We start from the raw sequence: 11,650 nt of genomic DNA, 5'->3' as shown, positions 1-11,650 counted from the left end.
TTCAATGACTACTTTATAGCTTTTTGAAGTTAGGTGCCTAAAAATTAAATTTACTAATAATTTAGTGAATTTAAATACAATTTACACAAAAAATCATTTTAATAAATTAGCTAAATTTTTTAAAAAAGAAACAAAAATGGCCCCAACTATAAACATCCAAAAAAAAAAAAAATCTGTATCTTTCTCTTTCAAACAAAGCAAAGCCTTAGCTTGAAGATCAACCCTTTGCTCTCTGTTAGCTGATAAGCCTAAAATTTCAAGCCTTTCAATATTTTTTTTTGAATTAAATTTTCTTAAAAAAAAAAGCAATGCTGGAACCATCCTCACAAACCCCTGATTACCTAATATCACCCATAACAACGCCGGTACCACCATCACCGCCGCCGCCGCCCACAAAACCCAATCAGTTTCTGTCCTTGATATCCAACAGACCATCCCTTAGAGTGACTTCAGAGTTCGACAGTGATAGCCGTGTGTTCTTTCACAAGGTGTCTTGTAAGTTGTTCGATGACCTTGCTAAGCTTAAACTATCCTTCGTTAATAACGTTAAACGTGAGATCTCGGGTTCTCTTTTGGCGTTAACTTCGAAGCATTTGTCTATTCACTATGATCCTGAGGAACAAAATGCTCTTATCAAGACATCTTTTGATGTGGGTCCTAAATTGCAGTTCAAAGCTGCTCATGATGTTAAGGTTTGCCCCCTTATTTTGCTTAGTTGCAGTGGTTGAAGTTTTTAGTGTTAATGAAAATATATGAACCCTAATTTGAGAGATTGTTTTGTTTGGTGATAGTCATTAGGATGTAGATTCTTTTCAAAGGGAGTTTCAATTTTTTGTGTTACAAAGAGGAAATTTTGAAAATCAGATTTGTTCTTGGGTGGGTAAAACTACCATGGAGGCCTAGGAGTCGATTACATTTTGTCCTTCTACTAAAAATGGGTAAATTCCATCTATTTCTGGTCCTTTTATTAAAAATTACATCTAAGGTACATATTGCCTGCCACGCTAGTTTAACAGTACAAACGGGATGAAATTTTTAACAAAAATGAACATTTTACTTTTTAATCTAACATGCAGAACTAATTTGCCCAATTTTTTAGTAGAGGGAGTAAAATGCAATCTAACTACCAGTACAAGGGACTCCATGATGCTTTTACCTTCTCGGGTGTTTTTTTAATGAAATTGAAGACCCTTTTGAATATTCTTTTTTGCTTATGGAATTAGTATAAAAACCTAAAGAGATGCTTTTGGGAATGGGAAAATTTTATAGTTGCTATTGAAGCCAAGCACTTTTATTCACAATGTTAAGTGAAGTGCTAAATGAATATTTCATTGATGCCATACATATGGTGTATCTCTTTTAATCTCTTTCATATATTCTTTTTCAGGCAAAACGAGGCGAGGTGGCAATGGTTGCGAATGTTGCTGATCCCGGTTATGCCGTTGAAGTGTCGTCTCCTGTTCCATATATTGGTTTGGTGAGTACTATTTATCCATAGTGTCTTATTATTTCAGGAAAATTCTGATCTTTGCTGTTTCTGGGTGATAGTATGGCTGCGATTTTAGCTGTTTTTTGAGGTTGAAGAAGTATTTGGCAAATTTCGGGTTCTCGATTGTAGGATGCATGTGGCATCATATTGTTGTAATTATCTGCATGCATTAGTCAACTGATCCTACGCTTCTTTGCTTCGCTTGAGACTGGACTGTCGATGGTGCTCTTGCGTTTTTATGCTTATATGTTATCACCTTCTCATATGCTTCTTTTTCCGATTTAATATACTTAAAACAGTTCCTAGCTCTTTTTTCTCTCTAATTGCCTCTGTTTCTATCATGTTGCTTAAGCCGAAAGCAACAATTAGATTCCCTACCGGTGAAGTTACACTTGAGGAGAGAGAGGATGAAGAAGTGCCAAGGAAGTTGTTGATAAATGGGATTCTTAAAGGTCCGATTTTGAATGGGGTTGGTGCAGCCCATTACACAGATGAAGAACTGAGACTAAGATACTCATATAAGGTGATTCTTTTTGTCAGTTTTATGTTCATTTACTTATTGATTGATAAGCTATTGTGGCTTGTACGTGAGTTACTCCTGGCATATTTCTCGTTGTTCAACATTTAAACTATAGGTGATTGATCACCTCCTATGTAGGAAAATGCTGGGTTGTGGGTAATGCTATGGATATGTGAGTTTTCACTGCTTTTGAGTGTTTCATTTTCGTAATGGTTTTTGAATTGTAGGATGAATCACTGTCATTTATTCCTAGCATTTCACTGCCATCGAATGCTGTTTCATTTGCATTCAAGCGACGTTTCAGTCCATCTGATAAGTTGAGGTTAGAACTCCTCCTTGTATCTCTATGTCAAATATCGAAATCTCTTTTGGAATTAAAGGTCCATACTGGCTATCAATACTACTGCATGAGACATAGAGCTATTCCTGCAATATCTAATTTATTTATCTGCAGCTACTGGTACAATTTTGACTCGAACGGTTGGAGTGCTGTTTACAAGCACACATATGACAAAGACTTCAAATTCAAAGCTGGCTATGATTCAGAGGTTCGTCTCGGCTGGGCTTCTCTATGGGTAAGTTCTTGCATTTGTTTTAACTTGGTTGAGGCCATCATTGTAAGTTGAGGTTCTAATGACAATAATTTCAGGTCGGAGAAGAAAACGGAAAGGCAAAGACGGCCCCGATGAAGATGAAAGTCCAGTTTATGCTCCAGGTACCACAAGATGACATTAAATCATCGGCGTTAATGTTTCGTGTTAAAAAGAGGTGGGATATATTGTAGTTTCATACATACTCTTTTAAATGACATGGTTTTTAGAACACTTTGTAACGATGATGCTAATTGCTATATAATGACGATATTGCATCACTGGGTTAATCAAGTTACTCTTTGAATAATTTCTTCTTATCCATGTTACTATTAACCCTTTATTATTTTTTGAATCTATGTATTTAGACATGGGCCCATATCTGTCTATTTGATGGATCAAATTAATTTGAATTTGGTCATTTCGGGTTTCATAATGGGGACCAAACAATGCTTGGTTTCCATCAGTTGTCATCTGTGAACCTAGCCTTGTTGAATACACATACTATTTGATATTCACACTCGAGTCTGAATAAAAAGAAACTCGAATTTGGGTGCTTGAACACACCCTTTTCCTCTGCCGTTTTGGCCTTTTTTTTCGTCTCCCTTTTGGCAAAATAATCTTTGGGTGGCACTTTTTTTGCCGTCGGCTTTCCCACCTCTCTTCACTTGAGGGATGGTTGAGCTTTCTCAAAGCGTTAAAGACTCGTGTGTTCAAGTCTGAGACTGCTTGTTTTTCTCGAGCAAATGCGAGCTCGCTCTCTCGAGTTTATAGTGACTCATTTTGTCTACACCAGATTCAATGGGGTCAGGTGTTGTTTCTGGTGGTTGTTTTCCACGATACGTATAGCTTAGAGCGCTTAAGTTCCATTTCGGTCTCTGATTGTAAAGCTTGAATGTTCGAAAAAAGAAACTCGAATTTAACATAAAGAGCAAAGTTTATATTATAAACAAGTATTTAAACATAGGGTAATGAATGTGGAAAACTAAGAAATTGATAAACAGTTGTAGGGATTCAATAGTAACACAAATATTAAGTAACAGGGCAACCATCAGCAATAACACCTTTAGCAGTTGGACAAACAGCAAGAGGACACCCTTCTCCATTATTTCCCCACCAGCTGACGCCGATTTCCTTTGACTGCAGTGTAAGAAACAATAAGACTGTCATAAAAGCGGTTCCAGCATCAAGACCGCCTGAGAGGACGTAATTGTAACGTTTCCACCATTCTGGTCTGTATTTGAAAACAACAAATCCGGAAAGGAAGCCAACTAGAAGCCAACTCGTGAAGTTTACTGCACTAGCCGGAGGCATCATAGATGTTGCGCCTAAGAGAACCGGCATGTGGATGAGGCGAATCCATTCTTTATCTGGGAATGCTTTGTGTGCCAGCCATACTAGGAAAGGAGCTAGAGCTCCACCGAGAAAGAACCAATTGACATTCCCGTACTCACCTTCTGTTCCAAATATTCTACGAGGTCCGACAAGTCCCCATATAACGGATGCGTCAAAAAACACGCGGTCCATTGGACAAGTCCATGGACTGTCATGTGGTAACAAGGAAGTATCACAAAGATTGGGAATCTCTTCCATTAGCCACCATGCTGTTATGGTGTATACAAAGACTGCAACAAGTGTTCCAACCATCTGCAAATACCAAATTTGTTAGATATTCAACGATATGTCGGTGATTTTCAGGATTGTAGATGGAGAACTGACCTGTGCTGTGAACATCGATCGAGGTGGAATCTTCATGTAATGGCCAAGTTTGAAGTCTGAAACGAAGGTTAGAGCTTGAACCATGCTTATATATCCATACACCTTGAAGCACATATTAGCAACAGGGTGCTCCGGATACATATATCCGATCACATATTCGGTAATAATGTTCAAACCTGGAGCCTACGGATGCCAAGAAAAAACAAACCGAAGAGTCAATTTCAGATACAATCAAAGTAACATATCGATGCAGAGAGAAAAATAGCTTTCCTCTTACCTGATTTGTGGTAGCGGCAATGATACCAATAGGAAGGGTGAAGAATAAAGCAATGGCACAAGCTAATAATACACCCCACCAAGGCAATTGAAGTGACTCATTATAGTACTCACAAGTGAATAGTATAAGGGCGAGATTCAACACAAGGATCATGGCAAACCACCACGTTGGGACGGATTTGTACTTCTTCATAAGCCTTGTGTGAATATCGATCTTCTTATTACCTCCGAAAGCGCTTTTGGTTTGTTGCCATAGCTCTCTGCATATTGAAACAGGGGAAAAATGAGAAGAGATAAGGTATATATATTATTTTGCTATATGTTACTTTTTAAAGCCAAGAGCTTACCTTCCATCAAATAGCAGGACATGGAAAAGTGTTGCAGTTAGGGTAGCAAAACCGAGACCGTAAGTCATAGCAAAGAAAGTACTGAGATGCACTCGACCATTTTGTCTGTAAACCTCCTTGTCTAGGTGAAAGGATGGATTAACGATGCTCAATATGTCATACGATTCTCCGTTCGACTTGAAAAGTTCACTAGAATAAATAGGGAAGGTTTTGGCTTTGTAGACATCAAACCAGTATGTGAGTGGCGTCATGACGTACATCACAAGGAAGAAACCGACAGCAATATTGGCAGTAGCAAACCAGGGACTAGCGAGAGGACTCCCTAGGTATGAGGAAATTGTAGCCCAATCTATGCCGAAAGAACCGATTCCAAGGCCATTCAAGCCCGAGCCGAGTTGTTGGACTAAAACTGACTTGGGAGCCAACCAACAAACCCAGGAGAAAGATGTCAATGTAGTGAAAAGATAACCAGGGAGGACATAGTATGCAAAGCTGCAAATCAAGACTAGCAGAAAGAATTGGTTCAGAGTAGTCCCGCCTTTCGGCCTTTCTTCTTTTTCGTGCAAAGCCCTGCGGTTATGATGGATACACGAAATACATAAGCAAACATCGGCCGACAGATACAATATTACACGAAAACAAATACCTGAACAAGGAAACCATGACCAAATTAGATGGCCACCACATTTCCCCTGGTTCAACCAGATATTTCCTGAAAATCCCAGCCCAACCAAACCCCAAAACCTGTAATGAAACACAACAAGAGCAACACTTTATCGTATAAGATACCATGTAAGTACACATATTCAGACATAGGTACGGGGATATGAACACGACCCTTCGAATTACCACTACACAAGCATATGAACATGTACAATATGAATCATATAAGATGCATATTCCGACATAGGTACAGGATATGAGCATGACACTTGGAATTACTTGCCACACGCATATAAAAGAACGCATACAAAACCAATCATTACAAGGTTTCTAAGCTGAAATTAATGGGAAAAAAAGCCAAGAAAAAAAAACCTGGGTTGTGATCATAACAAGTAAAGCGGGTAGAAATGTGAGCTTCCTCTTATAATAAAGCTTAACAGCACTCAAAATATGAGTAGCATAAACAGATCCAGCACCAGAATTTGCAAAAATAGTAATCAAAACATGCTCCTTCATATTGAATGGACCAGGGTTCATTGAAAACTCCAATCTAGTATTCTCGAAGAACACACGATGCGGCAACGTTTTGGCCATGAGATGGCCGAGTGGCACGACGGCAATCATGGCTGAAATGGAGGAAATAGTCAACGGCATCTTTCTATACCAAAAGAACTGGTTAACAAATGAAAGAACAATACATGAACTAAGACCCAAAACCCACATCCTAAATGTCACTGCAGGCAAAGTGGGATCATCAGTTTTGGGCACTGTTATTTCAACTTGTTTAACAGGGCATTCTTCTTCTTCTTCGACCTTGTGCTGTAACTCCATGGCTTCCATTTCAGATATTTCCCCCTTTTCTTCACTTTTTCACCAGAAAAAACTGATGGCAACGTTTAAGAATATTCAAAAGATTCTTAGGGGCAAAAACATGTACACACAGACGTAATGTGAAAGCAATAAAAGAAAGGGGAGATTGTTAAAGAAAAATGGGAACAGTGATACAGTTGGGTAGGGTATGATTAATAAACATTTTTGGTTTGGGTTTTATTTCATAAAGGCATTGAGCATTCTCCATTGAAGCTAATGGAAGAGCTAATATATAGTAAGTCAAGTAGGCCACGTTCCTTGGTTTTAGCAAGTTGAAAGAGAGTGTCAGCGGGGAAGGTATGTACTAGGTGTACGATGGTTAAAATTTTTTCACAGTCCCTGTATTTTTTCTACATTTAAAATTTAATCCTCCTACAGTTTAAAATTCAAATTTCAGATTTGGATTGTTAATATATTTGTTGGTGTAACTTTCTGAAATATTTAAAAAGGGTTAAAATGTGGTATAAATCCCTGTATTCTTCAAATTTTTGAAATTTAGTCATTGTACTTTTATTTCCAAGATTTTAGTCTTTTACTTTTCAAATTCCAAAACTTAGGTTCAATTGTTATTACTATTAATATTTGTTGTTAAATTTATTTCAAAATATCACACCAATAAATTAAACAAAAAAATTTAATAGTATTAACAGTTAGACTTGAATTTTAAAATTTAAAAAGTAAAAAGATTAAACCCTAGAAATAAAAGTATAAGGACTAAATTTCAAAATTTTAAAATGTACAAGAACTTATGATATATTTAAACCTAAAAATATTCATTTGGTAACCATATAATAAAAAACCATAAATTTAACAGAAAAATTTTAACGGTGTTAATAATTGAATTTATAGTTTTAAATTTAAAAACTAGAGGGTTTAAATTTTAAATGTAGAAAGAATACAGGGGCTTAAAGCATATTTTAACCATATATATATGATAAGATTGAAAAAGAAAATCCAGGGAAATTTAATCTAATAAGGAAAAAAAACAAAAAAAAAAGCCTGAAAAGCTGTTAATAAAAGAGAATCAATTGGAATCTTATGATTTAAAAAGTCAAAAAATAAGAATAAATTTCCGCGACTCTTTACTACTGTCCAACAAATTGTACCGCAATTAAATGCTAATTTTTTTTAATATTATTCTCTTTTTATAAAAAGAAAATTTAAATAGGAACATTGTTGGATCATGGTCATCTGTTGAAATATTTGAAAAAAGATATATTGTTTGATATACATAATCTTTTTTTTTTAATTTTTGATTTTTGTTATGAGATTATCATAAAACTAGGAAATAAAATTTAAACAATATCCAAAAAAAAAATCTTGTCTGGTAAATTTTGAATTGATTTGCAATTTAAATAATAATTTTATTGTATACATGGAATATTGAACTTTTATTAACGAGATTTATTATTATTATTATTTTCATTTGGTAACTTTTTAATTTAATTTTACGTTTTTATTTGACTTGGATTTTAGAATCACAATAATAATAATAATTGTTTTTAGGATTTATAATTAATTTGAGCCGTTAATATCAAATCCATTAGAGGAAATAATTGATTGTGTAAAATTAAATAGAATAAAAATTTCCTTTTGGCAATAACAGGTTGGCAAACTTTCATGTACAGTAACTCAAAACTGGAAACAATCTCCACTAAGAAATGACAGAAAACAAAATCCCAAAATTAGAAATTTGAATGTCAAAAAAAGGGGTTTGGATAACAAGATTGATTCCTCATGTCCCTTTACCAGGAAATGAAATCATTTTCAAAAAAAGGAAAGGCACTTACTAACAAATTAATCATGTGAACCCCAATGTTAGAGTTTAGCATTGCTTTTAGGGGCGTTCAAACTTCAATTAAAAGCGAATTAACTGATCGAATCGATCTAATTCGGTTAATTGGTCTGTTAATCAATCTAGTTCGGTCAAAGGTCGATTAAAAGTTTTTTAAAATTTCAATTAACGGTTAATTCGGTTCGAAATCAGATAATTAACCGAATTAACCAAACTTAATAAATAATATTACATATAATTTGTATTAGGCTATTACTAGTTCAGTTAATTTGGTTAATCCGATCAAATGAACATTATAAATTTATTTTCTATTTGTTTTATACTTGTTTTAATAAAAAAACAAAACATATAAATTTCGGTTAATTCGGTTAACCAACCGAGTTAATCGAAATATTTCGATTCGGTTAAATTTTTTTGAAAAAATTTCAATTTAATTAATTCGATTAATACTTATTTAGTTCGGTTAACTGTTTGAACACCCCTGATTGCTTCTCTCATAAGCACTTTTGAGATAAAAAGTGTTTTTGGGACAAAAAATGCTTTAAAAAAAAACACTTTTTTAGCCAAAAGCAAAAATAGAAAAATTTTAACTTTACTCAAAAGTGAATTTTGGTGTAAAAATACTTTTGAAAAGCATTGTTAAATTAGCTCATGCTGCACATCATGAGTTCGAGTCGCAATGATATGATTATGTTAATTATATATATTATTAACTCCTTGATTGATTAGAGAAATTATAAAAAAAAATATTATTTCATAATCAAATATATATTACTATAATTATTTTTGAATCATATATATCATTATTTATCATATGTTATTTTTAAATATAAATTTATGTTCTAAATATATGATTTCACACATTTATGCATGATAAAATTTTTAATATATATTTATATTAATATAATTTTAAATATAAAATGTTAAAATAGATAGGAAATAGTTTTATAGAATATAAATGATGATTTGACACTAAAAATTATTGAATTTATTTATATGATTTGTAGAATTGAGTGTTTGTACATACGATGGAACAAATATAGTATAAATATGAGTGCAAAATAAATACAAATATATATAATTAATTAATTAATATAATGTAGAATTTAATTAATACAATAAATCTATACAAAGCGCGTAAACATTGTAACTGTAAAAATGATGAGACTGTAACTCCAACCATTACACTATGTTTGGTTGGGTGTATTGGCTATGGGCCCCACTTAATCCTCTTTAATCCTTTATTTGGTTTAGGGTATTGCTATTACGAGTCTAATACATTACTGACCTAATCCCAAAATCCACCGATTTCTATCTCTCCCTTTTGCTCAGTTTAGGTGCTGTTTCAATTTACCCTCCCTGTGTTACCCTCTCAGTCTTCTTCTTTTCAGCTCCCTCTCTGAACAAGTCTCACAACTCTCAACTACCACCAAACTCTCAACGACGCCAAATTTTATTTATTTATTTATTTCATTAAAGCCGATCAGAGATCTCCTCCGCCTCTAATTTCTCCTCCATTTGTCTTTTGCATTTACGGTTCTTTAATTTTATGTAACAAATGGAACCTTCGTCTTCATCTTCTGGTTCAATGAAAGTTTCGCCGCTCGATCTGATTTCGGCGATAATCAAGGCGAAAATGGACCCTTCTAACGCCTCCGTCGACTCGACTGCCGAGATGGCCACCATGCTTCTAGAGAACAAGGAGTTCGTTATGATTTTAACTACCTCCATCGCGGTGCTCGTTGGCCGCGTCGTCATTTGGGTATGGCGTAGATCCGGTTCTCAAAAACCTAAGCAAATCACTCCTCCTAAGCCTCTGATTATTAAAGATCGTGAAGATGAAGTTGACGATGGAAAGAAAAAAGTCACTATCTTCTTCGGTACTCAAACCGACACCTCCGAAGGCTTCGCCAAGGTTCCATTACATTTATATATATTAATGTTCTGAACCAAATGACAAGAGAGCCTTCCCCAATTGTTGCCGGTATTGCCATTTGAGATTTGACACTGACGCTTTCACCTTTTGTTGCTTTTCTTCTTCTTAACTTATGCTCTAACGGCAACGTCTTAATCTCAACCAGACCTAATACATATCTTCCAATCAGCAGCATTCATCACTGTACCATCCTCTTCCATGAGAAATTATTTATGACCTATTCTCGTCTCATTATTTAACGATATTTTAATAATTTTTTATATTATTGATATATAATGTTAATAATTTTTTTTTAAACCCGAAATTTAAATCCTAAACCCTATTTTTAAGCCTCGAAAAGACACAAAAATCTGGATTTATATCTTATCCATTCAATTAAATGGTCCCTCCAATTTATTTTAATGTTCCACGTTTTTATAATCCTTCTAGTCTCTCTAATATAAGCAACTAGGCTTTACCACTTCCTATAATTCTGTGCACTTTTAAAAATTGGACCGTATGTATCCAAAAAGAAATTAAAATATTTAATAAAAACAGATCGTTGACTTAAAATTAGACTTTTAATATAATTTTTAAAAATAATTCATAAATCCACATCCTCTGTTTCAAATGAACGTAATTAAAGATCTCCAAGAAATATGATGGGTTTAGATAACACAAGGTCCCAAAAATAAATTTATAAATTAAACTCATTTAAAGTGTAAATCAGCTTGAACCTCACAAGTAAGGCTCCAACCTAGATTGACCCCACCCTTTTTTTTGTAATATATTTTTATTTTACTCACATATTACGTAATTAATATTACATAATAAAATTAAATATATAATGATATAATACTAAGTAAATATGAAAAATATGTTAGCTATATTTAAAATTTTAATAAAAATCTAAAATATTAATACTAAACTAAAAATATATTTCATCATAAATATGAGCAAGTCTAAAACGAGATTGAATTAATCATTTAAAAATATAAAATAGACAAAAATAAAAAATACTACTATCGTATATAAACTCAACCTAAACCTGACTCAACCCAAACTCTAGTTTCAACCTCATACATCGCAAGTCATTTACCAATACACCAGTGACTGATTGAGACAGCTGATTATCGATTCATTGGTAGAGATATTGTTTTTTCAATACTAACTAAACGGGATGTTGAAAGCTATAGTCTTCATCACCACATGTTACCAAATGATGATATAGAAGACCAATGAGAGTCTTCATGACTTGCACATGCTAATAATGCAACGTTGTTTGTTGGCAACATTAAAGAAACAAGAGGGCCTTTTTCTTCTTGTTTCCAGAAGCATGCATATTTTTCTAATGGGGTAGATCAACATCCTCCTTGACTAGAGGATCAAAGTCAAATAATTGTCGGCTACCTTAGCTTTTTTTTTTTCTTTTTCTAGATTGCTGATAAAATTCCTGAGTGTTTAAA

At 33.9% G+C, this 11,650-nt stretch overlaps 2 protein-coding genes across 2 annotated transcripts; one reads left to right on the top strand and one right to left on the bottom strand.

The window, feature by feature from the left end:
- Positions 1-132: 132 nt before the first annotated feature.
- On the top strand, positions 133-2,909 carry LOC107904557 (outer envelope pore protein 37, chloroplastic). Its single transcript, XM_016830967.2, has 6 exons — positions 133-692; positions 1,388-1,477; positions 1,842-2,012; positions 2,237-2,331; positions 2,464-2,584; positions 2,659-2,909. Exons 1-6 carry the CDS (start codon positions 309-311, stop codon positions 2,791-2,793), a joined length of 996 nt encoding a protein of 331 aa, XP_016686456.2. The 5' UTR covers positions 133-308; the 3' UTR covers positions 2,794-2,909.
- Positions 2,910-3,517: 608 nt separating this feature from the next.
- On the bottom strand, positions 3,518-6,677 carry LOC107904556 (oligopeptide transporter 9). The gene is made up of 6 exons (XM_016830966.2): positions 5,977-6,677; positions 5,588-5,685; positions 4,942-5,511; positions 4,596-4,854; positions 4,319-4,501; positions 3,518-4,246 (listed from the first exon to the last, which is right to left on the bottom strand). The coding sequence occupies exons 1-6, from the start codon at positions 6,442-6,444 to the stop codon at positions 3,632-3,634; spliced, it is 2,193 nt and encodes a 730-aa protein (XP_016686455.2). The 5' UTR covers positions 6,445-6,677; the 3' UTR covers positions 3,518-3,631.
- Positions 6,678-11,650: the final 4,973 nt, after the last annotated feature.

The sequence above is a fragment of the Gossypium hirsutum genome, chromosome D11, assembly GCF_007990345.1.
Source record: "Gossypium hirsutum isolate 1008001.06 chromosome D11, Gossypium_hirsutum_v2.1, whole genome shotgun sequence".
In the NCBI taxonomy this organism is placed as follows: Eukaryota; Viridiplantae; Streptophyta; class Magnoliopsida; order Malvales; family Malvaceae; genus Gossypium; species Gossypium hirsutum.
This window is presented reverse-complemented; position numbering and strand designations above follow the sequence as displayed.

Excerpts from the sequence above, each read along its gene's own strand:
- LOC107904557 (XM_016830967.2), top strand. The coding sequence starts at position 309 with ATGCTGGAACCATCCTCACAAACCCCTGATTACCTAATATCACCCATA. Across the intron at positions 693-1,387 it reads AAGCTGCTCATGATGTTAAG|GCAAAACGAGGCGAGGTGGC; the intron begins GTTTGCCCCCTT and ends ATTCTTTTTCAG. Across the intron at positions 2,332-2,463 it reads AGTCCATCTGATAAGTTGAG|CTACTGGTACAATTTTGACT; the intron begins GTTAGAACTCCT and ends ATTTATCTGCAG.
- LOC107904556 (XM_016830966.2), bottom strand. The coding sequence starts at position 6,444 with ATGGAAGCCATGGAGTTACAGCACAAGGTCGAAGAAGAAGAAGAATGC. Across the intron at positions 5,686-5,976 it reads TTGTTATGATCACAACCCAG|GTTTTGGGGTTTGGTTGGGC; the intron begins GTTTTTTTTTCT and ends GTTTCATTACAG. Across the intron at positions 5,512-5,587 it reads GTCATGGTTTCCTTGTTCAG|GGCTTTGCACGAAAAAGAAG; the intron begins GTATTTGTTTTC and ends TCATAACCGCAG.